This window comes from Macrotis lagotis, chromosome 3 (assembly GCF_037893015.1).
Source record: "Macrotis lagotis isolate mMagLag1 chromosome 3, bilby.v1.9.chrom.fasta, whole genome shotgun sequence".
NCBI lineage: Eukaryota > Metazoa > Chordata > Mammalia > Peramelemorphia > Peramelidae > Macrotis > Macrotis lagotis.
In genome coordinates, this window is record NC_133660.1 from 51,019,574 (window position 1) to 51,046,676 (window position 27,103).

The following is a 27,103-nucleotide window of genomic DNA, read 5'->3' on the forward strand; positions in this document are numbered from 1 at the left end:
TCCAAAATCTTTGCCAAGAAAACCACAAATGGGGTTCAGAGAGTCAGAAATGACTGACATGGCCAAAACAAGAACAAAATTCCATAATACTTTTAAAAGAAGACAGAGGGAATTAATTCAACTTTATAATTAGAAAATTATATATATATATATAAAGTTTCTGGTCCTGTGGAATAGCTTATTGACCTTCTTATGACCTATAGCCTAGCTATTGCAATTTACTAATACTTTGGGCAAACTATTTAACTACTCTTGTCCTCAGTTTGCTAATTTGTAAAATGAGGAGTTAAGATCCCTTCTATTATAGTTCAAATGAATTTGTGCTCCCATACTTTTCCTGCATCTTCTCAGAGTAATGATTCAGTTATTGTTATCACTTATTATACACAATTATAATTTATTATAAAGAAATTGGTAAGCTTTAAACTGACAACTAAAGTTTTTGGCACACTGTATATGTAAATTTAGCTATATGTGTTCATATAGACACAAACATGCTCAAATAAATGCATACTTCAATATAATAAATATATTCTAAAGAGATACATGTAAATTGCTTTTAAAAAATAAACAATTATATTTTATGTTCCTGGAGGGAGAGAGCTTTTCAAAGGAAGTCCATAATGAAACTTTTTTAATATATCTTTCTTATAAGATGAATAGTTGCCCTACTAATTTCTTAGTTTATCTGTTTGATAAATTCATAGTTTTAGATGATAGATTTACCTAAATGATTTCATATATGCATATATATATACACATACATAATTATATATATATATATGTATATGTGTGTATATATATATATATATACACACATATATATATATGGTGTTTAAAGATTAGCCAACTCCAGTGCTAATGGCAATAATAAACTGCCTAATGTTTTCAAATAGCTTTCCATTTTTCATGTACATAATTGCAGTTGAACAGTATTCATGGGTACAAGGTATAGCACTCTAATCTGAACTGGATGACTCACAAGATAATTCTGTGAAGATCCAAATATATGTCACAGTCGTTCAAAGTATGATAAACATCTAAGACATTCCATTTATCCAGAATTGGCAGCTGTCTGATGTCTAAAGACATCACAGTGCTGGGCACAGTACTGCCCAGAAGTTTGTTTATTTTGTGGTATAATTTTGTATTATACAAAATACAGTGGCATTTACTCAACACGATCCAATCCAACATGACACTTAAAAATCCCCAATGATCTTAAAGATGAGTACGATTTTTATTTCCTGTGACACAAACATTTTGAAATCAGTGTGTGGTTAAAAGTCTGTATATGTATAATTGAAAAACTATATGATATTTTGATGCTTTTGGATTGTGAAGAAAACATAGACATAGAATCAACAAACTTTATTTACAACAACCAGTTCTGTGTGCTTTTCTTTAAGTCATTCATTTTTACTCAAGAAAGTAATAACTGAAAATATAGTTTAAAAGAATACAATTCCTTTATTTTCGTCATTAAATTGTATCAAATATTAACATTTTGACATCATTAGAAAAGTCAAGGATATAGAATTTTAGTGACTTACTAAAACTTCAGAAACATAGAAATAATTTTCATTATATTAACATATAAAAATTGTCAAATGATTAGCTGTAAACACAGATTAAACAGGAATTTATTGACTCTCAGAAATTTCTAAAATTTACCATTCTTAACAAGGTTTTTAGTAGCAATATATCTGATGGCAGTGAGCATCAGGTGCCTGAAAGAGTATGAAATTTTATTACACTTCTTACTTCCCCATATACTGATTTATTTTAGCCTTCAGCTAATTTTCTTTAGTCCTTGGTTTATGGGTCTCTGCTAATTTGCATGGTTAGTTTAACTAATAAATTTAATATTGACTTAGGTTGTGTTTACAAAAAGCCAAAAAAACCAGCAGACTAAACCAACTCAGTCATAAAAGTCAATTCTGCAAGAAAATGAGATCATTTCTCTTTCATTAAAGATTCTTATATAATTGATGGAATTTTATGGATTTTCCAAACAAGTGTTTTGGCAATATCAAATCCAATGTTTCCCAACCTTCTTCAGTCTGTGACACATCTAAGAATTTTCTAGAACAAAGCCAGGAGTGGCCTCTTTGCCCCTGCTGCCTCTATCAGCCTAACCATCTGTCTAGCCATACTCTTGCACTACTTCGCACAACATAAACACATGCATACTGATGAATTCATGCAAGTGCATACACATAGGCAGTGCATCATCTTCCTTTTCTAGTTTTTATTTCTACCATTTCTTAAATATATGATCAATATTCATCAAAGGGAACAAAGAAAATCTATGCCTTGTCATGCAAGAATCAATGTGTCCTGATGGATTAACCCATTGGAAAACAATGGTGTAGACACAGCCTCATTCCTAGATCTAAATGTCACTCCTAGAAGAATGGTAATTAACTAAGGAAATTATTTCCTCGTATAATTTTTAAAGAAATTAAAATGTATTGAAAAAATATTTGATTTGACTTTTAAAAATGAATATTAAATTAAAATTTTTAGTTAAAATTGAAAACAATCTTATGCCCTCAACTGTAACATTTGGCAAATAATAATATCAGTCTCTTTAAAGAATAAATTCTGAAAATAACAACTCAAGTTTATAAATAAAATCAACTTGAATCTGTGAGAACTATACAAAAATAGCTTAGAAATATCAAAGGATCAAAAATATCACAATCGGGTCCAAAATCTTTTCATCTGAGCTAGAATTTGCTTTGTGCTAAAATTCATTAAATAGGGGCAGTTAGGTGGCACAGTGGATAAAGCACCAGCCTTGGAGTCAAGAGGACCTGACTTCAAATACAACCTCAGACACTTAATACTTGCTTAGCTGTGTGACCTTGGACAAGTCATGTAACCCCATTGCCTCAAATAAATAAATAAAATTTTAAAAAAAGAAAGGGTAAAATTTATTAACGGATTTGCCAAATGTCTATAAAAACAAATCTTATAATTTTTGCCAATGTTGCATTTCTGCTTTTCCTAAAAACATTTAGAAGCATTGAGTAGGTCAGAGACAGGTGCTAACCTTCTTCATGAAATTTCCTCAAGCATATCTTCTCCTTTTTCCTATATACTGTTCAGTAAGGTTATGCATGTCTGAAACCTACCCATGTGCCAGTTTACAATAACTTGTTAACTAAATTTTTCCCAAGATTTTAGGAATGACATTCTCCTGTGAAGAGGATAATATGTGGCTTTTGTTCTTTTTTGTTGCTGTTTAAATATTGTTAGTTAATTAAAGTGTGTTCTTATCTCAACCTTCTTTTTTTTTTCTTTTTTAAATAAAGCCTGAGAACTTGCTTTTAGCTAGCAAATCCAAGGGAGCAGCTGTAAAACTGGCAGACTTTGGCTTGGCTATAGAAGTTCAAGGAGATCAACAAGCATGGTTTGGTGGGTAGAATATTCTTCTTTAATTCGGTATCTGTCTAACACAACCTTTTAAAATAAAATTCCTCAACATAAGTTGGCTAAAGTTTTGTATCATTTTTGAAACACAGGAGTTTTTTTTTAATTATTATGAAAAAAATTTGAGTGGGAGGAAAAAGGCCTAAACTTTTAGAATTTTTTTCCCCACAACAAAGTTAACTGGGAAAATGGACCTAATGTCAATATTTAAAGTGAAGAAGTAGAATTATTTTGTAACCAATATTAGGTTTGGGAGAGGAACAGGTATAAAGGAAAATGCCCTTAACTATTAACAAATGGTACCCAAGATACATATGTGGAAAGAGTAGCTCAAATCACTTGAAGCATCTCATCAGAGTAGTTTAATTTATATATTTTTTGTTGTTTTTAATTGGTCATCTTAAGCCTTGATATAACTAGCAAGCTAATTGATCTCTTCTAGAAAATGCAATCTATCAGTAAAGGGCGTACTCATATTATTGAGATTACAGTTGTTTTGAATCATTTAAAGTATTCAGATGATTTTAAATGTCTTCAGTGTATTTTATGTGAGGAAAAAAATGTCTTTAATGTCATCCACAACCATGAAAATAACAAGTCTCCATAATAATAAATGATTGTATACATCATAACAAAATTTATTTTCACATACTGGTAAAATGAGGAAAGGAAGACTTTTTTTTCCTTTTTTGCTTTATAACTTATTTTTCAAAGATAAAAATCTTCTCCTCTTTGTATTATTTTTATCTCATATCTCTAGCCAGCCTTTTTTCCCCATTGAATTCACAACTTTTGAATAACAATTGAATTGACAATTATAGAAAGGGAAAAAAAACACTTTTCTCCTTGTGGAATAGAATAGTTGCTTTGAAAATAAGGAAAAATGTGAAAAGGGATAGAGGTAAGGGTTTTAGGCTGTTTAGGTTGTGCCTACCTACCTGACACCAGAACAAGCAGCCAGAGAGCTAAAAATGTAAATCTGCCATATGTTACAGCAACATTATTCCACTTAAAAGGGTGGAGTTTTTTCCCCACAAAAGTTTGGGGGTTTTTTTGGCAACCTGAAAACACAACTTCCAAGAATGAATATGTACAGGAAAAGGAACAAGGAGAGAAGTCAAGAAGAGAGGAAGTCATCTATAGATAGATTTAAATCCTGAGGTTTCTAACCACACTTGCATATAAGCTACCGTTTTCATCCTGAATGTTTTAGCACCCACTCAGAATTTTACTTGCCCACTCTTTCCTTCCTATCTACCCAAGCTAACATAGGTAATTCTTTCTTCTGATATGCCACCAAAATTCCTCGTCTTCCTCTCTTAACATCTGGTATTCTGAATTCAAATCAACTTTTAATAAGAATGTTTAAACTCATATCTGAAAACCTAATTCAGAAGAGGCATTTCTTCTTCATGCCTTCTCTAAGGTCTAAGAGAGTAAGTTGAAAGAATGTAGAGCTAGATTAGATCTTGGATATCTTCCAATTCAAACCCTGACCCTGCATTGTACAGATAAAGAAAATGAGGCCTAAAAAGGTGAAACAACTTTCCAGATATCACAGAGAGATATAAGAAGAAAAAAAATGGAGCCCAGGCTGAAGAGGGGGAAGTGGATAATGATGATATATTTGGAGTTGATACTTGAGCCAGAAATAATTATAATGTCTATGGGATTATAATTACTATATACATTGATATTTATAATTATGATCACCATTTCTATGACTATAATATTATTATAACATTTTTATAACTCTTTAAGATTTGTAAGACACTTTACAAATATCTTAGAAACTATTACTCCATTTTATAGATGAGGCAAAGGTTGAATGATTTGCCCAGGTTCACACAGATCTTTCTGAAGCCAGATCCAGGTTGGCCATGTACTGTCCTGTCTCATAGAAGGATAGTAGATTAATCTTTAAGAGCCTCAATTATATTAAAATCTTCACTATTTGTTTGAAAAATAAAACAAAATCTCCCTTATTTGACATTCAAGATTCTCTGTAATATATTTCAAATCTACTTTACAATCAGGTGACTACTTTCTCTGTTCATTAGTCAAATTAGATTACATGGTTTACATTGTGGTTCAGATGTTTTTTGTTATATCTGAATGATTGTTGACTGATTATTCCCCAAATATCTTCCATCTTTTCCTATTGAAATTCCCCCTGAGGGAGGGAGGGAGGGAGAGAGAGAGAGAGAGAGAGAGAGAGAGAGAGAGAGAGAGAGAGAGAGAGAGAGGTATTCTCCACAATATATGAGAAAAAACTTAATAAAATGTATTTTTCATATAACTATTCCAAGAGTAAAAAAAAGTCTGTTTTTTCAGTCTAATGTTACCAGTTTTTAATAGCTCAAGTTGCAGACAGCATGAGGAGAAAGAGTAATTTAAAGGAATGAACCATGAATTTAGAGTTAGGAAACCAGTATTCTTATCCCACTTCTGGTTTCACTTTGAGCAAATCATTTTACTCTCTCTGAGTTTACATTTCTTTCTTTCTAAAATGGGAATGATAATACCTGCACTACTTACTTTATGAAGTTGACATGAAGATGTGTTGCAAACCTTAACAGCTGATGGAAATGAGAATGTTCTTCATTCTCAGGCATTGACCTTAAGCTACAAATGATGATAGTACCACAAAATATAAATTGTATTAGGTATGCACAGAAACATCATTGTTAAGCCCAAAAAGTTGTAAACATGAAAAAAGATAAGGAAGCAAAATATTCAAGGATGGAAAGCATGGAAAATGTAGCTATGGGATGATATATTCCATTGAAAGGAGTCTACTATAGGACAGGTTTTGTGACTTAGGTACAAGGACTCACTACAATTTTCATTACTAATTTAATCTTTTTTTTTCCAAATTGACTCATAATAAATTGTCAGAAAAAAATGATCTCTCTTTCCCAGACTATTTTTAATTTATTTTTTAAAATTTTATTTGTTTATCAAACATAATTTTAAATTAATTTTTATGTTTACCAAAGTTATTTACTTGTTAAAAAGTGCTTACTCTTCCCCACCACCAAATGCAGTGTCAGAATTTTAGTCAATTCTTCTTATGTTTTTCTTAGATTTAAAATGAACAAATAAAACCTTTTATTAGGAATTGGAAAGCCTTACACTTTATAACAATTAAAACAATTCTATGCACATACTTGGGCAATTAATGAATATATTTTGTGCTAAGTTGAGATGAATTTATACAATAAACCTTTTATTTTCATTCTCTAAGCCTGATTTTTCTGTCTTCCTTCTAACCTTATGCCTCATCCTCCACTACCATCCTTGAAGTCCTGTCGCTGAGGAATAACTTCCATATTCCTTTTTTTTTGAGTTGCAGAGATGGAAAGAGTAATCACACACACACACACACACACACACAGACAGAGAAATTTCTCTCTCTCTCTCTCTCTCTCTCTCTCTCTCTCTCTCTCTCTCTCTCTCTCTCTCTCTCTCTCTCTCTCTCTCTCCTTCCCTCCCTCCCTCTCTCCCTCTCTCCCTCCCTCTCTCTCTCTCCTCTCCCATTGCCCCAAGGCCATGAGAAAGATATTTATTTACCTTGCTACATAGGCTTCTTTGCAACTAAACTAAATAAGAAGTATGGAACTATGGATTCTAGAAAATGTAATAAAGTAGGTCACTTAACTTCCTCTTTGATGCTTTTTACTGTCTCCTTGTTTTTCTATCTGAAATTACAGCCAATTGTGATTAATTTACATTTTTTTCAGCAACAAGTTATTCCTAGAGACCAATTAAAATATTCCACCTGTGCTAATGTTCCTGGTGCTTTCTCAAAGAATTTGCTTTATTTGATAAAGGCAGACTTCCTTTCATTTTACTGTAGATATAATGTAGCTCACCTCTCATGCAAAAGAAAGAGGTTCTTCTGTGCCATTCTAATTTGCTAACTTTTCCCTAATAAGATTTATAAAGTTAAATATTTCACATATTTTGTGTATATACATTTTTCTAGAGTTTCACTATATTTCAAGTTATAAAGCAGTACTGAAAGTAGTCAGTGAGGTTCCAGGCTGGAAAAAACATAAGTACAATTGTATTCCTCAGAGTTCTGTTCACCAGCAGTGATTTGTAATAGAACTTTTGATATTTACATTAAAAGATTTTTTTTTTCTTGTTTGCGCATGTCTAAGTTGTGGCTCTATATAACTTTTTTTCCTAACTGCTTTACTTTAAAAAGAGTATTGTGTTTATCATAGTCATGGTGCAGTAAGGAATTTTAAAATTAATATAGTTGATCCCATATAAAAATAAATAACTAAAACCCAGTGAATTTAAATAATGTACATAGTCACATAACTTATGAGTCACAGAACTTGAATTGCTCTCTCCCATTCAATTCAATTTAATTGAATAGGCATTGTGCTTGAGGCACCGGTAATATGAAGCAAGACATAATAGACATCCCCTGCCTGCAAAGAGCATATATTTGATTGAAAAGAAACAGTGCATACACGAATAATTACATTCAAAATGTATAAAAAATCATTTCTAGAAGGAGAGCATTGTCTTAATAGTTTGTTAACAGTAGTAAAGCAGCAGGATGCATTAGTAAGAACAGTGATTCTTCATCTAAGAACCTGGTTTCTACTCCAACCTCTTGTGTATCTCTTCTGACAAGTCACTAAAGTGCCATAAGACTGTTTCTTCATTTCTAAGATGGACTAGATTGATGCTAACGTTGTCAGAGTTTTGTGGAGAAACCAAAGGGTTTTGTGGAGAAAACCAAAATCACAGAGCTAAACAACTTGATTCAAATTTATTTTATGAATCCAGGACATCATTATTCATTAAGCTACATCTCTCCATGTATGCATGTATATGTATATGTATACATAAAGTTATTGAATATAGAATTAGCACAAAACAAATATGAGATAATTATATATTAAGTGGTTAATTATGGAGGGCATGAACCATTTGGGGGATATGGAAAGAAAATATAGACCAAAATGTCAAATAAAAATAGGTCTGTAGAATGACATATTGACTGAAAGAAATTCACAAATTAGTATTTATGATTTTGTTTTATTTATTTTATTAAACATTCCTGTTGTATTTTAATCTGGTCTCCCAGTCTCATACCTGCATGCCTCTGGTATAGAAAGAGGTACTTGAGTAATGTCTCAAAGAAAGGCAGGGATTATTTGAGGTATGGGTGAGGAGAAAGTATATTCCAGGCCTAAGAAATGGCCAAAGGAAAGTTAAAGTGGTTAAACAAAAGGAATCTTTTTACCTACTTTTTTTCAAGCTTCTAAAGAATAATTAAAAGAGGTTTCCAAATTTGTTACTTAATAATACTTTAAGAAAAACAAACAACTATTTATTCTTCCTTATTCTCAAAGCCAAATATATGTTCCACAACTCTGTTATTTTGTTATTCAGTCATGACTAACTCTCTGTCACCCCATTTGAGATTTTCTTGGCAAAGATATTGGACTGGTTTTCCTTTTTCTTCCCTAAGTCATTTTATAGATGAGAAAAATGAGGCAAATATGATTAAGTGACTTGCCCAGAGTAACACAGCTAATAAATGTTAGAGGTCAGATTTGAACATGAGAAACTATTTAGTAATTCAGTAAGCATTTGGAGCAAGATGAGGGAAGTATTTGCTACATACCCTAATCTGGTAGGTTTTAGAATGTATTTGTCTAGACAGAAAGATCAGTTACAGACATAATACTGGAAAACAATTTGGGAGTTATCAATAAGCAAGGTTGGTCATCTTCATAAATGAAGAACAAAACCATTATAATTAGCCATTTGAAGATCAATCTTAAACAAGATTCTGTTTTGCTGGCAAAAATAAATATTACAGTGAGGTTCCATGATATTTTCTTTTATAGTACTTACTCGTTTGCATTTTCATTTTTCTAACCTTTCAGGATATTTGGATTTAGATCCCATGTAAGTGAAATTGAATATGAAATCCTAGACAGATCTCTGTTTAAATTTGCCAGAACTCCATATAACAAGGTTCATTTGCCTTCTGAGCTAGGACATGGATACTGTTTCCAACAATCTTACAAGACAGGATAGACAAATATTGAGAGAACCAGGAAGAAGGGCAGATCTGTAATAATGATATCAACATATTTATTTCCTTTTGAGACAACAAGACACTGTATGTGACAAAAAAGTAATTTCTTTTATCATAAAATTTTATATTTTCTATCTTACTTATCCTTTCTCCAAGGTTTTGCTGGCACACCTGGATACCTTTCCCCAGAGGTTTTACGAAAAGATCCCTATGGAAAGCCGGTGGATATGTGGGCGTGTGGTAAGAATAAATTTAAACATAAATGTATAGTTTTATGGCAACACCCATTTGGTGTTTGAAGATGACTCTCCAACAATGTTTTTTATGAGGTTTTTTGCCTGTTTTGTTTTGACCATTAGCAGTAGCAAATATGCTCTCAATCTTTAATTTGAACAATATCTAACTCTTAATCACTTGCATTTATTTTCTCTCAGCTGGTGACACTTGTAGCCATTATTAGCTGGCTTAGTTGGAAGAGTAGGTGTTTGCCAGGGAGTCTAATGATGTTATATTGATATTGAAAAGGTCAACTTTGTATCACTAACATCATATCATCATAGTTTATTGGAATGTAGGTGTTATTATTAGATATCATCATACTCCAGCGGCCCTATACATTACTATAAACCAGAATACATGAAGCCCACAGTGGCCCACAACACTTTCCAAATGAAATCCAAGATGCATCAAAGTGTAACTGGAAAATATTTAACAAAAATATAATAAAAATGATATTTTAAACATTAGATTTTAAAACTGTCAATATGCATCCCATGGGTATCTTGGGTCCTTTCTATTTGAGTTTGACATCACTGCTATAAACCTCCAAAGAATGGCACCCTTGACTTTTTTACATGCCAAGGGGCTGGAGAATTTTGCTATAATATTTCAAATAGGAAATTTTGGTGTTACAAATTAATAGAGAAAGCTTTTATCAGACAAATTCTCATAATTTTTGTAGGCTGCAAATGTAGTCAGCTGGAACAATAACTGGTAAACCCAACAGACTTCTCTGACATTTCTGTTAGTAAGAGAAGAAATCAAGTTTTGCAAAATGTTTCAAATGATTTTGACAATAACACTTTAGTTATGTCTATGCAAGTTTTCTTCTTGGTGTGTCTCTATATCAATAGCCAAAGAAGCCTCATGGCTCTCTTGAAACAATTGCAAAATCCTCAAAGTGTAGGATCATATTTCCTTCTTTGTGAGAAAAATTCTATTTAGTAAATATTTATTAAATGCCTAATTTGTAAAGGACAGACAATATTTCCATGCCATGGAGGAATTATATAGCTTATAAAATATATCATTCTCCATAAAACTTTTAAAACAACTTTCAAAATGATTAGAATTTGCTATCTGTATTTAGGGCCTTATTTGAGAGACTTCAAGATTCTGTCCCTAATCAGCCCCTCATAAAATACTAAATTCACACCAGTAGAGTCATTGTTTATATTAATGAACTATCTCTGCAGGATCCTTGTTCAGATGTCCACATGTTACAGGGTTAGAGTTCTACCTCTCTCCTACCAGGTAATTCAGAATCACTTAGTAAATAATAATCCTGATAATACTATATTAGAAGTTGAAAAAGAAACAATGAATAAGGCATGTTTCTTCTCTATAAAGGAGTTAACAATCTAGTAGAAAACACTTTAGTATATGTCCTTCAGACATTAAATTTCTCTCTCCCTCACCCCAGTTCTCTTTTCTTTTACTTTCTCTTTGTATAAATATGTCTTCCAAAAATTATTTTATTCAAAAACCAGTTTTAGAAAATTTCAAATGCAATAAGTTAAAATGCTCATATATGAATATATAAATATTTACACATGAATATCCATACAAATTATCTCATTAACAAATTCTTGTGGAATGAATGAATGAATGAATAATACGAGATTAGTAGACTATTTATACATATGAATGAGTTTTCCAGGAAATAGGTATGATAGAGATAGTGATGAATTTAGAATTAAAGGCTTATAATTATATCTTAAATCTGATCTTCATGGCCTGTCTTAACTTCAACAAGTCCCCTCACTTCTTTAGGCATGAAATTTCTTATATACAAAATGAGATAAGAAAGAGAAACAAGTGATAAGATTTTGTTCAAAACCGGAGAGATAATTCTGGATATACAGTGCTTTAATAATTTTTGGATGAATTTCATTGTATATCTTATGTTGATTTTGTTCTATGTGAAAGCATATATATACATATATATACCCTCATTTTTAGGTTTTAGCTGTAAAACATATTTAAAGAACAAAATATAATAAACATTTCATATTTGTAATATGACAGATCCCATCATATTGATTGTAGTTTTACAGTTTGGGGTCAGATTGAGGCAGTCAGGGGAAAGTCAGATTTCCTTCACTCTGTGTAAATAAAGCCATAGAGCTTCCATAAACATATTGTGCATATATGTAGATAGATTTCTGGTTAATGTGGTGTGAAAGATAAAAGGAGCCCAACTGCCCCACCTATTCTTCAGCAATGATGGAAAGGAACAAAAGCAACTCTCCAAATAATGATTAAGAAATCCAAAGAGAAGCATTAATAAACTCCTTCATCTATCCTCTGACAACTTTAAAAATATAAAATCAAAAGTCATGAAGACTTGAAAAAGGTATCTCCCCAGGAAAGCTAATCTATGTTCAGATGAATAGACTGGAATCCTAAAGCATAGTCTGGACTTAGGAGTCATAAAGGGCTATAGAAAGACACAGCAGTGCCTAGATCAAGGGCAGCTGATTTGATCAGATAGCCAAAACTTGTTAGTTGTCTGAACTTAGATATTGGTGGACAGGGGAGCCATAGCTAGGACCCAGGACAAATGGGGACTGAGCATTACATCAGAGACTATAGAAAAGGACAAATTTTGACACTACATCAAATAAAATATCAAGGATGAAGATGTAAGAAAACAGATGACACCAAACTCTATACCAAACTATATGGATAAAAAGATACCTAAGAGTTTAACTAATGAAATAATATCAATACACCATATATATGTTTGTGTGTATGTGTGTGTATGTGTGACAACATACCACCCAAGAACCTAAGGATAAAGCTAATCAAACTATAGGGGAAATTCAATAACAAAACTAGAATAAATGTCATCCTGACATATAACTTTTCAGACCCAGGAAGGTCTAACTGAAACAATAAACATGAGAAATATATCTAAATGGAATCTTAGAAAATTTAGATATGATAGATCTTTGATGATTATTGAACAGAAATAGAAAAGTAGAAACATTTAACATACTCATCTTTGGCTGACTATAATGTAATAAAAATCAGTTAATATAGAATGTTGAAAAAGGATGGACATTTAAACAGAATAAACCTCATTTCTAAGAATTGGTGGGTCCTAGGGCATGATGTTATACATCTTTGATATCTACTTCTGTGGAGGTTTAAACTGTCAGATCTCTTGTTATCAGAAGTTGTAAGCTACATTAGAATGACCTAAGTTCAGCATTATTAACCCTTGGGAACAGTGATCAGCTAGGTTGTCTAAGGAAAGGTGAAGTGGTGCATATGTCAGAAAACAGAGCAGATCAAATATCCTTTTCTTACCAGAGTGAGACCAGGATTATCAAAAGTACATGTTCTTCTAGATTTAATGAGGTAGGGAGACCAAATTTAAAAAAAAAGAATTCTTGGATATAAAAATAGATCAAAGAAAGAAGGAATTATTTTATAAAATAAAATTGCCACAATGAGATGTAAATACTAAACCTTTAGATATACAGTCAAAATAATCTTTAGGGAAAATTGTATATTGACAAAATGAGGGGAAAAAAGAAAAAAATCAGTGAATCAGGCATGCATCTAAAAAAAACAAAATGCAAGAAAAGCAACAAGTCAATAATTCCAGCTAAATACAAAAGTAGAAATTTAAAAACAAGCAAAAAAGACAAGACTAGCAAAATTGAAATCAATAAAACCATTGACTTGATCAGCAAAATTAAAATCTGAATTTATGGAAAAAATAAAATAAATAAACTGAACTATTCTGATATTTTATGAAAGAAAATACAAATGATAGGACAGCTAGGTGGCACAGTGGGTGGGCAGCTAGGCGGCACAGTGGATAGAGCACCAGCCCTGGAGTCAAAAGGACCTGAGTTCAAATTTGAGCTCAGACACTTAATAATTACCTAGCTATGTGACTTTGGGCAAGTCACTTAACCCCAATTGCCTTGTAAAAACCAAAAAAAAAAAAAAGGAAAAAAAGAAAAAAGAAAATGAAATTGATATAAAAATGAAAAGAGAAATGTTTGTCCAGATTGATGTTTTTTCTTCATTCTTGAATAAGATCATGACATCCTGGAGGTGATGCATGGCATACACATGAATTCAATTTGAGTAAAGGGATGCATGCTAGGTCACCAGTCTCACTTTCTCCTCCAGAGCTATCTGGGTCCAGTGGCTAGATATGAATCAGAATGACTGGAGATGGCCCTGGATGTGAGGCAATCAGAATTAAGTGACTTGTCCAAGGTCACACAACTAGGAAGTGACAAGTTTCTGAGGCCAGATTTGACCTCAGATCTTCCTGATTACAGGGCTGGTGCTTTATCTACTGCATCATCTAACTTCCAAATAATACTTAGACTAACAATAATAAATACAGAATTTAAATCATCTCAGAAAATAATTTGAACAAATCATAAATGAACTCTTAAAGGGAGAAAGGAATATATTTACTAGTTATTTCTCTCAAATATTCTATTAATTATTACTAAACTTTTTGCCAAAAAAGAATATGATGACATCAAAACAAATTTCTTCTATGTTCCACATAAGATGTCGATGGATAAATCAAGGAAAGACAGTATGAGAAAAAACAATTATAGACAAATGTTCCTTGATAATAGCAAAGAGGTTAAAGGAACATGAAAATTTAATATACTGAGGTTTAATTTATTAAAGGTTAAATTTATTTCAATTTTGCTAGTTGTCTTTTTTGTTTGTTTTCTTATTTCTATTTTTGTATTTAGCTGGGGCTTTTGACTTGTTGCTTTTCTAGTATTTTTTTTTCCATGCATGCCTGATTCATTGATTTATTTTTTCTTTTTCCTCTCATTTTGTCAATATACAGTTTTCCCTAAAGACTATTTTGGCTGTATATCCAAAGTTTTAGTATTTACATCTCATTGCTGCAATTTTAATAATTCCTTCTTTCTTAGATATATTTTTATATCCAAGAATTCTTTTTTTTTTTTAAACTGGGTTTCCCTACCTCATCCAACCTAGAAGAACATGGACTTTTGATAATCCTGGTCCCACTCTGGAAAGCAAAGGAGATTTGATCTGCTCTGTTTTCTGATATATGTACCATTGCACCTTTCCTTAGACAGCCCAGCTAACCACTGTTCACAGGGGTTAATAATGCTGAATAATGCTATGAATCAGGATGACCAGAGATGGCTCTGGATGTAAGGCAATCGGGGTTAAGTGACTTGTCCAGGGTCACACTGCTACTAAATTTCCAGGTCTGAAGCTGGATTAGAAGTCCCATCCTCTAGACTCCTAGGCCAGTGCTCTCCACTGTGCCATCTAAGCATATATCCATATTATTTATGTTGTGAAAGAAGAATCATTAAAAGAGTTAAAAAAATCATGAGGGAAAAAACCATAATACGTGAAACAAATTTTAAAAATTGCAAATAGTAAGCTTTAATCTGCATTGAGACTCCATAGTTCCTTTCCTAAATGTTGCTTTTCCACCACATGTACTTTAAAATTGTCCTGAGAGCAAGTCCATTATTTTTGATCATCACCAAATGTTCCTGTTGGTGTGTACAATATATCCTTCTGGTTTTTCAGTATCAGGTTGTTCATGTCTTTCCATGCCTTTCTTAGATCTGTGCCTAATATTTCTTTTTTTTATTTAAATTTTTCCAATTCCTTGCAAATTTTTACCATGCTTATTATGTTATCCATAGATGCAGAGAAAGATTTTGACAGACTACAGAACCTATTTATGTTAAAAACTAAAATGTTCAGCATTAAATGGATCTTTCTTTAATACGACAAAGAACATCTCCCTAAAACTAAGAACTAGTATTATCTATAACAGATAAAAAGACTTGAAGTCCTTTTTAGTAAAACTGTGGGTAAATCAAGGATTTCACTATTATTTGACAAAATTCTACTGATATTGGCTATGGCAATAAAATAAGAAAAAGTAGAAAGAGTAAATAGACAAGGAGAAAGCAAAATTTTTGCTTTTTGCAAATGTTATGATGATCTATTAAGAGAATCATAGAGATTCAACTAAAACAATTGAAATAACTACAGCAAAGTTTCAGATTATAAAACATACAGAAATCATTAGGCATTTCCTTATATCATCAATGAAATGTGACTATATATGCATGAGGGTCTAAATACAATCTACATTTATGTATCTATGCATATGTAATGGTATACATCCATATGATTTTATATACACACTTGATAATTTATTATATATTCACATACATATACCTCATAAGAGGGAAAGTGGAGCATAGAATGATAAGATCTGGGGCTTCAGTTATCTTCCCAGGAATAGTCCACAATACCGGACATTACAACAGTTGTGTCACTTGTGACCAGTCAAGTAGAAATCCTGTAGGAACAGTTGGATTGATCATGTAATTTTGGGGTTTACAGTGCAGTACAGAATACACTTAACAAGTAAGCACAATTCAGGGCAGGCTCTGTCATGATTGACAAATGACTTCTCTTACTTTGTTTTCCCAGGCCCAAAGCTTGCCTTTGAAAAGAGTTATGCATAATTACATATCATATTAATCAATATAAAATCACAACTTCTGGCAATAACTTGCTCAGTCATTCATCAGTTGATGGATATCCCTTCAATTTCAAATATTTTTCCATCCCAGAAAGGGCTCCTGAAATATTTCTGCACTTGTAGGTTCTTTTCTCTTTTTTATGCTTTCTTTGGGATCTAGATCTAGTAGTGACAGTGTTGCCCTTTTTGGTCCAAATTACTCTCCAGAATGATTAGATCAGTTCACAACTCCATCATCAGTGCATTTGTGTGCTAATTTCCCCACATCCTTTCTAAAATTTATCATTTTTCTTTTTTGACATATTATCCAATATAATTGGTGTGAGGTGATATTAATTTTAATTTCTTTAATCAAAAGTGATTTGGATGGGGCAGTTAGGTAGTGCATTGAAATAGAGCACTGGCCCTGGAGTCAAGAGGGCCTGATCTCAAATCAAGCCTCAGACACTTAAAATTACTTAACTGTGTGACCTTGGGCAAATAACTTAACCCCATTGCCTTGCAAAAATGAAAGGAAAAAGGAAGGAAGGAAGGAAGGAAGGAAGGAAGGAAGGAAGGAAGGAAGGAAGGAAGGAAGGAAGGAAGGAAGGAAGGAAGGAAAGAGAAAGAAAGAAAGAAAGAAAGAAAGAAAGAAAGAAAGAAAGAAAGAAAGAAAGAAAGAAAGAAAGAAAGAAAGAAAGAAAGAAAGAAAGAAAGAAAGAAAGAAATTTGGAGCACTTCTTCAGATGCCTGATTTCTTCATCTAAAAACTGCTTATTCATATCCTTTGCTCATTTTGAACCTATGCATAAATCCCAGCTCTCTTATTTATTGGTAACCTACAGCAAATTACTTTATCTGCCTTGATTTTCTTCAAAATGAAGTTATTAGACTATCCTTATACTTTAATCACCATATCTATCATATAGAATCCCACCATGAAATCTCCCTCCCTATTCCAGGACTGTATCACAAGATGTACCACTATCCTAATAACAAAAGCTGGCCACATTTTATATATACAAACAATCATGCTAACTTATCCAAGTGCTAATAGAGTCATTTTTCCCTAATTCATTCTTCATGTAACTACCCAAACCAATTTCCCCTAAGAATGAAAAAAAAATTTCCAGAGTGGAAGGAGGAATTTATTGACATTATCTACCAAATGTAAATAAGTTGTTATTCAATCCCAGTTGTTTTGGAACAAGTGCCTGTTCCTTTATCCCCACAATACTCAAGACCTCCAAGAGGATGTTTTTTTTAGTTTTTGCAAGGCAAATGGGGTTAAGTGGCTTAGCCAAGGCCACACAGCTAAGTAATTATTAAGTGTCTGAGGCCAGATTTGAACTGAGATACTCCGGACTCTATGGCCGGTGCTCTATCCACTGCACCACCTAGCCGCCCCTCCAAGAGGATTTTGAAAGATGTTTAATTCGATTTTAAGACTGGACAAAGAATAATCTTGATATGTTATATTTGAGCTCTAGGTAAGTGTATGTCCTGACAGTGTTTGACTGACTTTAATCCTCCATTTCATCCTGAATTTCCCTTAGGAAAACATCTCTTATTCCCTTAACAGGCCCCTGGAAATAACTAAGTCTGAATGACAGTAAATATTTATTAAATGCATAACAATTATAATGTTTTATATTTATATATCATCATAAAATTTCAAACTATTTTTAGATGCAATATCTAATTTAAATTTAACAACATCGCATAATTACAGTAGTGTCTAGCACCAGCATGTATTATGGACCTACTATGTGTTAGGCATCCTGGATAGAAAGAGAAAAAGTGTTCCCTCTCCTCAATGAGCCTTCTTTCTATCAAGGAAGATGATAGATCCATAAAAATATACAAACTAAATGAAAAGCAATTTTATTGGTGTCCATAGACACATTAGCATTTGAGAAATAGTATGACAGAAAGTAAAATGAGTTAATATTGGGTGGTTGACTATTCCCTATTGAATATTCTATTCCCTGCCTGAAAAATATTCATTTACTAATTGGTGCAGTATTATTAAAAAGTAATGGTGAAATCCCTTAGCTCAGTAGCTCATAGCTGAGTGTCCAGTGTTTGACAAAATCATTTTTATTGGTTACATTCAAAGTTTTAACTGAGTGCACACCTGGGTAATAGAATACTGTTTAGGAAATGAAAAACATGAAGTCTTTCAGTAAAAGTAAAGATATAGACTTCACATATATATATATATATATATATATATATATATATATATATATTTAAATATTTTAAATAAAGATGATCTAGACATGGAATAGGATTTGTCAGATGAGGCTTAAACAATTGACAGACTTTCATACTATAGCTCTAAAGAAGAGCTCTGAGTTAGCTTAGCCTAGGAAATAAGTTAATTTTAATGAACAATCCCAAATCAACTTAGATCCTCTAATTAATAGGTGTTAATATAATCTTTGAACTTGAATTGATGCATATTCTTTAAATCTTTCCACTAAATGTGTTTCTCCAAGTAAGTTATTTCAAAAAAACTCAGAAAGATCTCCCAACTTTGCTTTTAACATGTACCTATCTAGGTTAGTAGGGGCAAGTAAAATTTAAATCTTGAGATCATGGAAGATTCTGTATCAGTTGTTCCTTAGATGAAATCAAATTCACAAACAAAATAAAAGTAACTTAATTTGTGCTGTTATTGTTTAAGGATGCATTTTTGGTAGAAAAGTCAACTATATTAATTTTTCTAACTGCTGGCATTGCCCAGAGAATCAGCCAATCTTTTTATATTTATTTATCCATTATCACTCAATTATCATTTCCTGAATTGCAGTCATGATGTTTAAAGGGAGTAACTACCTTCTAATGAGCATATCTTATAATTTTTTGTCACAGAGAGAACTGTAATATGTATTTCATTTTATGAAAACTTTGTAGGGTTGTTGTGACAATGTAATATGTTTTGCAAACCTTAAAGAGGTATGTAGGGTCATTGATGCATTGCTGGTGAAGTTGTGAATGGATCCAAACTTTCTGTAGAGCAATATGGAACTATGTCCAAAGAGCAATGCAAGTGTTGATGCCGTTTGATCCAGCAATTACAATTCTAGGTCTAAGACCAGAAGAAATCATAAAAAATGGAAAAAAGAACTACATGTTCCAAAGTATTCATAGCAGCTATTTTTGTAGTGGCAAAGAATTGGAAATTGAGGGGATGCCCATCAGTTGGGGAATGACTAAACAGGTTATGGTACATGAATAATATGGGATATGTTCTCTAAGACACTATAAATGGTCAGACTCTAGAGAAGAATGGAATGACTTAAAGGATCTGATGCTGAGTAAAGGGAGTAGAACCAAGAGAATAATGTATACACATCAACAACGCTATGAGATGAACAACCTTACTAGAAGCAGCTCCTCTGAGCAGTTCAGAGAGCTAGGACAACTTTATTAGACTAGCTATGGGCCATGTTATCCCCAAGCAGAGGAAGAAAAACAAAACAAAAAACAAAACACACGGGGAAAAAAAAACTTCCTTCTGGATCTGATGAACTGATGAACACTTTATAAAAATTATCTCTTATTTATCTCCCTTAATCCTAATTCCTCATAACAAAAATTATTAATTTGTAAACAGGTTTAACAAAATATGTATGTAAAATGCAAACCTGACTGTTCCCTGCTGAGGGGAAGGTGGGTGGGAAGGAAAGGTGGAGGGAAATTTTGTAACTTGGAAATATGTATGTACAAATGGATGAAAATAAATCCAAAAAATAAAAAAGAGGTATGTAAATGCTAATGATGATGATGATAATGATGGTGAGATAGACTGTTGTTTTTGAGTCATGTAAGTTGTGTCTGACTCACTCTGATTCAATTTTGGGTTTTGATTCACTGTGAATTCATTTTTGGGATTTTCATGGCAAAGATAGTAAAGTGGTTTACTTTTTCCTTCTCAAATTCATTTTAGAGAAGAGGAATAAGGTTAAGTTCCTTACCCAGAGACACACAACTAAAAAGTGTTTGAGGCCAGATTTGAAGATGAGTCTTACTGATTCCATGTTCAACTATCCACTCACTTATAGACTCCTTTTTAATCTCTTACATAGTTCCAGTCACTGCGGCAAGTGCTCATAATAAAGATACAATCCTTACCCTCATGGAGCTTGCCATTAGCTTACATTCTAATGAAAGAAGATACACAGAAAAGAGACATAAAAGGTGTATTGGTTGCAAAAAAGCTGGAAATCATCTCAAATTACATTCTTCCCATCAAGTTTAAAAAAGTAAAGCAATAAATACCTTAAAAGTTTAGGAATCATGATAAGCATGATAAGATGAATGTGAAATTGAAAGAAGATAAATCATATATAATTGGAATTTTGATTGAAAATATAACAGAGGAAAGAGAAGGCGAAGGTACTCAGGTCATGGGATTTCTAGGGAAGAGGTAAAGTCTATAAAATGAGCTGAACCCATCTAAGCACAAAGTCAGGATCTGAATCCTAGAGTAAAGGGTTCATTTCAGGGGAAGGCCATATGGAGAAAATATAGGAAAACATTTTGAAGGAGAGAAGCACAAAATGTTGATTTGAGTTGTCTCATGTGAGGTTGTCTGCCTAAAGTAGCATTCTGTTGTCAGGGTTCTGCTGTGTCTATTCAGCTGGTGAAGCAAGTGTGGGAGAAAGAAGAAAACAGGGAGGAATCAGGGATAGAGAGTCTCAAAAGAAGGCTATTAAGGTATGCTAAGGCCTTACCTAATAGCCAAGCAGAATCGATAGGTTGCCTACATTTGTATCAAATTAGTAATTGTGAACAAATTCCAGAGAAAAGGGAAAGGATTTTGGTGATAATTTAACCTGCTGCCTAAGAACTATCCAAGATAAAGAATTAATGTTTGTTAATCCAGAGCTTGAGTTATATTGTTTGTTTCTCATCAGATGGGAATTAGAAAGTTACCAAATTTTTATCTAAGTCAGGCTGAGGGTTATTTTGGTGTTTATTTTAATTTTGGTCTATTTTGGTCTTTATGTATCATATATATATATATATATATATATATATATACACACACATATATATCTTTATAGATTTTAATGTTGCTATACTAGTTTTAATGAATTTTTATATAAATTATAAATTGTAATACCATGTTAATCTCTTTCTGTTAATTCTACTTAGATGTTTAACCTGTGTATGTGGACCCAGTGTTTCAGATTAGGGAATCATCACTCACCCAGTAGTGGTTTGCTCCATTGCGGGCAAAATAAGTAGCTGCACTTAACAAACTGAAATCTCTATACCAGTGCTGTCAAACTCAAATAGAAGCAAAGTAATTTAAGAAACCACTAGTTGACATCATCTTTGTTTCATTGTATCTATTTATTTAGTTAAATATTTCCCAAATTACTTTTTAAGCTGTTTTAGGAGTTTTGCCTTGAGTGTGAAATCACTGTCTTAAATGATGGCAATCCTAACACTTAATTATGAAATATAATGAGGAAAGGTAAGTGAATGAGCATTTAATTAACACTTATTAGATGCTAGTGCTTTATCCCAGTACTATCACATTTGAGCCTTCTAACAATCCTATGAGGTAAGTGAGGTAACACCATTTTACAGGTGACGAAATTGAAACACAGAAGTTAAGTGCCTTTCCCAGGATCACATAGCTAGTAGTATCTTAAGTCAAATTTAAACTCAGATCTTTGTTATTTTGGGAATATCAATCTATCTACTGTTTCCCACCTGCCTAATGGAGATGTCTGTGCATGTGGAAGGTGATAATCAGTGACTTCATATACATATATATATATATATATATATATATATATATATATGCTATGAGGATCAGGGCATCTTGGTGATGAATCCAAGTTCCCATAGTGCATAAGTCCATATAGTGCATAACTAAAAGAAACTTGGGTGTAACAAATCGTGTACCCTGTGCTATGTTGTTGTTGTGTTCCAACTATTGAAATCTAGAGAATGATGGATCTTAGGATTCTTGTGAGACTTTCTAACAGACTATTTTCTCCTAATGGAAAGGATAGAAAAAACAGTGTTAATGTTAAATATTGCCTCTAAATAGGTCAGTCTGATTTAATTTTTCATTTTATATTCTCCACACAAAATGACAAAATGTAATAATGTGTTAATTTCTTCCAGGTGTCATTCTCTATATTCTCCTGGTGGGATACCCTCCTTTCTGGGATGAAGACCAACATAGACTCTACCAACAGATCAAGGCTGGAGCATATGATGTATGTAATCAATTTAATTAGAACAGTCAGTTGAGGATTGACTCTTTTCCCATTTCATCTTTGCTTTTGTTGAACCTAACAGTAAGCATAGTTGTGAATGCAAGAAAGTCCTCTTTGTTAGGGAAAGATACATATGAATTAGAAATGAATCATCTTGTTTATTCTGCTATAATTTTGTCCTAACTCAGTGTCCCTTTTGATTTAGAATAACAACCTTCTAAAATCTAGAAGGAAGAATGGTTGCTCCTAACTTTTTGAAAATTATAGTTCTTAACACATTTTTAAAATTTATTTTCATTGAAAGAAGACCACATTTCACATAAGTTTGGATTGTATGCTAATTCTTGCCTAGGTAACCTACTCTAGTACTTAACCATATCCTAATAATCATTGTCTAGCCATCAGAATTTACTACAGAGTCTGAAATATAGGAATTTAATTTTTTAAAGCCCAACAAAATACCTGCTAATATCCAATATTAAGTAGCTACACTTAATTTAATTTGAAGTAGAAAAAATACATGGACAATGTAATGTATACTAAATACTATAAGAATATTCAAGTACATATACATGTAAATATATAATATAAACATGTATATATATATGTATATATTTCCATTAGATTATAACCTCCTCAAGAAAAGGCAAATATGTACATCTCTCTGTATCCACTTCACAGTACCTTGCATATTGCAGGTGTTTTAATTATTACACATTCAGGGAATTTACATCTTTCTGAGTTCTGGATCAGTGATTCTGTGACAAGTCCCTTTATAAGTACTGACTTGCAGATCATGCTCAATTCTTCCTTACCTTCCTTAGGTACTAACCTAAAGACTTAACAACATTCAAATCACATCAGCAATATTTTCATTTATATAATTCCTTGTGGCAAACTATGGTGTGGGGTAGAGGGTAAAAACTTTTGCAAGTGTTTTATGAAAATCCTGTAATAATTTTAATCAACTTTTCTACATTTGTCCTTTGGAACACACATTTTCTCTGGGCAGCTGTATAGCAATGAAAACACTGCTGTTATGGCTAAGGAGTTAAGCTTCCTTCTGCTTGGCAAGAGAAGTAAATGTAAGAGGTTTGGGAGGGTGAGAAATAGTGTGCACCCCGAGTTTTCCTCTCCTGGAAATGCATACTCTGTGTTAAGCCCATTCTAACATGTTGGGAAAATGCTATTACTCTACCTAAGAGGTATCAAGTATTATATCTCTGCAGATTTTACATTACATTTGTAGATGCACACTGGGTTTAACTTGCTTATTGAAGAAGTTATTGACCTTTTGGGCTAGAGAAGAGCAAATGAATTCCCTTAAATATGTCACAGGAGCCTGAATTAATATTTATGCAAAAGGAATTGTTGAAGGGGGTGAGGGGTAGGGCGGTTCTGTCTCTCCTAACCTCAATAAACTTGAATCAATTTTAATGCCTAGGAATTTGCTATATATGCATTTGGGAACTAAATATTTCATTGTACATTTCTTTTAACTGAGATTTGTGATATAAAATTATTTTCTCATTAAATCATCATAATGTTACATTATTCATTGAAGATAAGGTTTTAAAATCAAGATAGAATGCCCTATTCCTTTACGAGAATTTCACAGTATAATGGGTCACTGTCTTTTTCCTTTAATTATTCTTTTTCCAGTACAGTTATCAAGTCATATTTAATTACTTAGAATAGATGAAGATGTGACTTAATGCATGAAATGCCATACTGAGAATGTGAAATAGTCATCCTGAGGATTCAGAGATTTAGTGGAATGAAAGGAAACAAGAGAGTCATCCTACTCAACCTTCTGAAAGAAGCAACAGAAATGTCAAATTGGAGCAAAAGCAACCACAAATGTTAAAACAAAATTTTTAGGAATTGCTTAAATGAGATAAAAACAAATGTCTTCTAAAAATGTATTAAAACATCAGTAGTAGGGCAAAAAGATGAAACTCAGTGATTAGGAACTATGTATGAATATTATAAATACAACAATGTAATTAATGGACTGAATTATTTCATTGGAGAAGAAATGTAGAGACAGAACATTAAAAGCAGAAGAACAAGACCAGAAAATTATATATCTAAAAAAAATTTGTAAACAAAACAAATAGAATGTTTCTGGCAGAAGAATCAAGGACTTTCCGATAAAAAAAAAATCTTTCACTGTATTTTAGGAAATCATATAAGAAAAGTTCCTAGAAATGTTAAAAATTAGTAGCAACCCACAAAAAGCATTCACAGATACTAAGACCTCTACACTTATTTCATCCAGTAACACTAGTATAAATAAATCTTCAAGTATACAATGCCAAGAAAATGATACAACCAAAAAACTAGAGAGAAATAGTAATTTCAATACAATAATATTTTCCCCACCAAAATGAAAACTAGTAGATAGAATATATTTAGGGAATTTAATCTCAAAAGCATGCTTCTCTTAAAAAACAAAAGATTGACATTTAAATATCAAGATGATTTTATGCAACTCATAGAGATAAAGTAATAATGCATGTAACAGTTTTTGAATTACAATAAACAAGAGCACTTAATACATTTGAAAAATTGAAGGCTGAAATATATAGGAAAGAGCACAGGAATAGATTGTTAACATAGTATAGGTGATTCAACCAGTAATAATTGATCAAATTGATGCTTTTCTCATGTTATTCCAAAACCAACTAAAAGCAATAACAAAAATGCTATCACGGTTAAGTACTTGAGATGTGATATCAGGAAAAACTATTATCAGCACTACGTATAAGAAAAAGAAAAGAAAGCAAATAAGAGATACAACAATGTATTGTATATAAATACACACACACACACATATATATATAATATATTATAAAGGACAGTTCAACAGATTATGTTCATCTGCAAGATCTTTTTAATTTTTACCTTGATTTGAATATTTGTTAATGCTTGAAAATACTAGAAGCTTTTTAATTATAAGAAAAATGACTGCCTTCTATATTAGATTAGCTTAAAAAAACAACCTTCACCTTAAAATGATGTCATAAACTTGGTAACTAGCTTGCAGCTGAAGCTATCAACTACTTTTGACAGCACCACAATTTATTCAGCCATTTGTATAAAGGTGAAGAGAAGAAATATGAAATATCAATCCAGGGGAAATGGACTAAATATAGAGTTTAGACAAAAAGTAAGAATCTTATTATTAAGATTATTAAGTATTTGAATAGGCAAAAAATGAAATTTTGAACTGTGATTCTATTCAGTTATTCTCCTGCAAATTTTTTGAGGGAGTTGGAAGAATCACTATTTCCCTTATGAATAAGATGACAGACTATTAGATTTCTCTATTATATTACAAATGGCTTCTTAGAAAACTAGTATTAAATATAATTTTAAGATGAAATGTTTTAAGATCTAGGGTGTCAAGTTATCATCTCATTTTTAGAATTATGCCCTATATATATCCCATGTTGATTTTGCTTGTTCATAAATTACTCTACTCTTCTATATATGTGAGTATATAAAATGAAATTCATACCCATGAAAATTATAGTAGCAATCTAATAAATATGTTATCTTTTCTATTGAATTCAGTCACATGATTTCTCTTTTGGTAAATTTATATTTTTAAAGTTTCCATCACCAGAGTGGGACACTGTGACTCCTGAAGCCAAAGACCTTATCAATAAAATGCTTACTATCAATCCTGCCAAACGCATCACTGCATCTGAGGCCCTAAAACATCCATGGATCTGTGTAAGTTATGACTTTGTTGTGAAGGTCAAGTAAGTTAACTTAAAGATTTGTGAAACTAATGGTGTTATATAATGCTAGCTATTAGTATCTCTTCATTAACTTTTGTTTATCTAGAAACTGATCTTTTTCTTGCCCAAGTTCAAAGTAAAGCAGCTGTAGCAGCCATTCTCTGTCCAGATCCTATTGCTGATCAGCCTAGGACCTTTATTTTCAACCTGCATTGTTTTCTATCCTGAGCAACTTTATTCCTCATTCCCTTGCTCCCAAGGGCTCTTCATATTATTTCAGAACTTATTGTGGATACCAGAGAGATTTTTAAACCAGTTCTTTCAGAACCTCTAACCTTAAGAGATCCACATACCTCAGCTTTCCCTAACAGCAGGAAATTTTAGAGATTGGGACACCTGCCTGACTGAAAACCTTTTCTGAAGTTTTTACTTTAATTTCTTATACTTTTTATAGTATAGACATAAAAAACTAATAATCATAATAATGTTAAGATGTGAAATAGTAGTCTTGCTGAGGAAATTTTACTGACACTTAAGTAATTTTAATTAGATTTTTTAAGTTGACAACATGGATGAAGTAGCTATGCATGTGAATTTAATAATATGAAAAGAATATTACATGTCATATATCACATAAAGTTGAAAATCATTTTAATTTTTTTCCAGCAACGTTCTACTGTTGCTTCTATGATGCACAGACAAGAAACTGTAGATTGCTTGAAGAAATTCAATGCAAGAAGAAAGCTGAAGGTAAGAAAACTAAAAGTTTTGAGGGAAGACACTTTTCTCCAGG

The 27,103-nt window shown here is 32.2% G+C and overlaps 1 protein-coding gene across 8 annotated transcripts in view; it reads left to right on the plus strand.

The window, feature by feature from the left end:
• Positions 1-27,103, plus strand: part of CAMK2D (calcium/calmodulin dependent protein kinase II delta) — a 355,653-nt gene that overhangs the window by 273,377 nt on the left and 55,173 nt on the right. For all 8 annotated transcript variants that reach the window (XM_074228632.1, XM_074228625.1, XM_074228626.1 and 5 more), the window contains 5 exons: positions 3,321-3,423; positions 9,668-9,751; positions 22,467-22,561; positions 26,180-26,302; positions 26,977-27,060. In XM_074228632.1, coding sequence (XP_074084733.1) covers positions 3,321-3,423; positions 9,668-9,751; positions 22,467-22,561; positions 26,180-26,302; positions 26,977-27,060 — 489 coding nt within the window. The remainder of the gene's footprint in view (positions 1-3,320; positions 3,424-9,667; positions 9,752-22,466; positions 22,562-26,179; positions 26,303-26,976; positions 27,061-27,103) is intronic.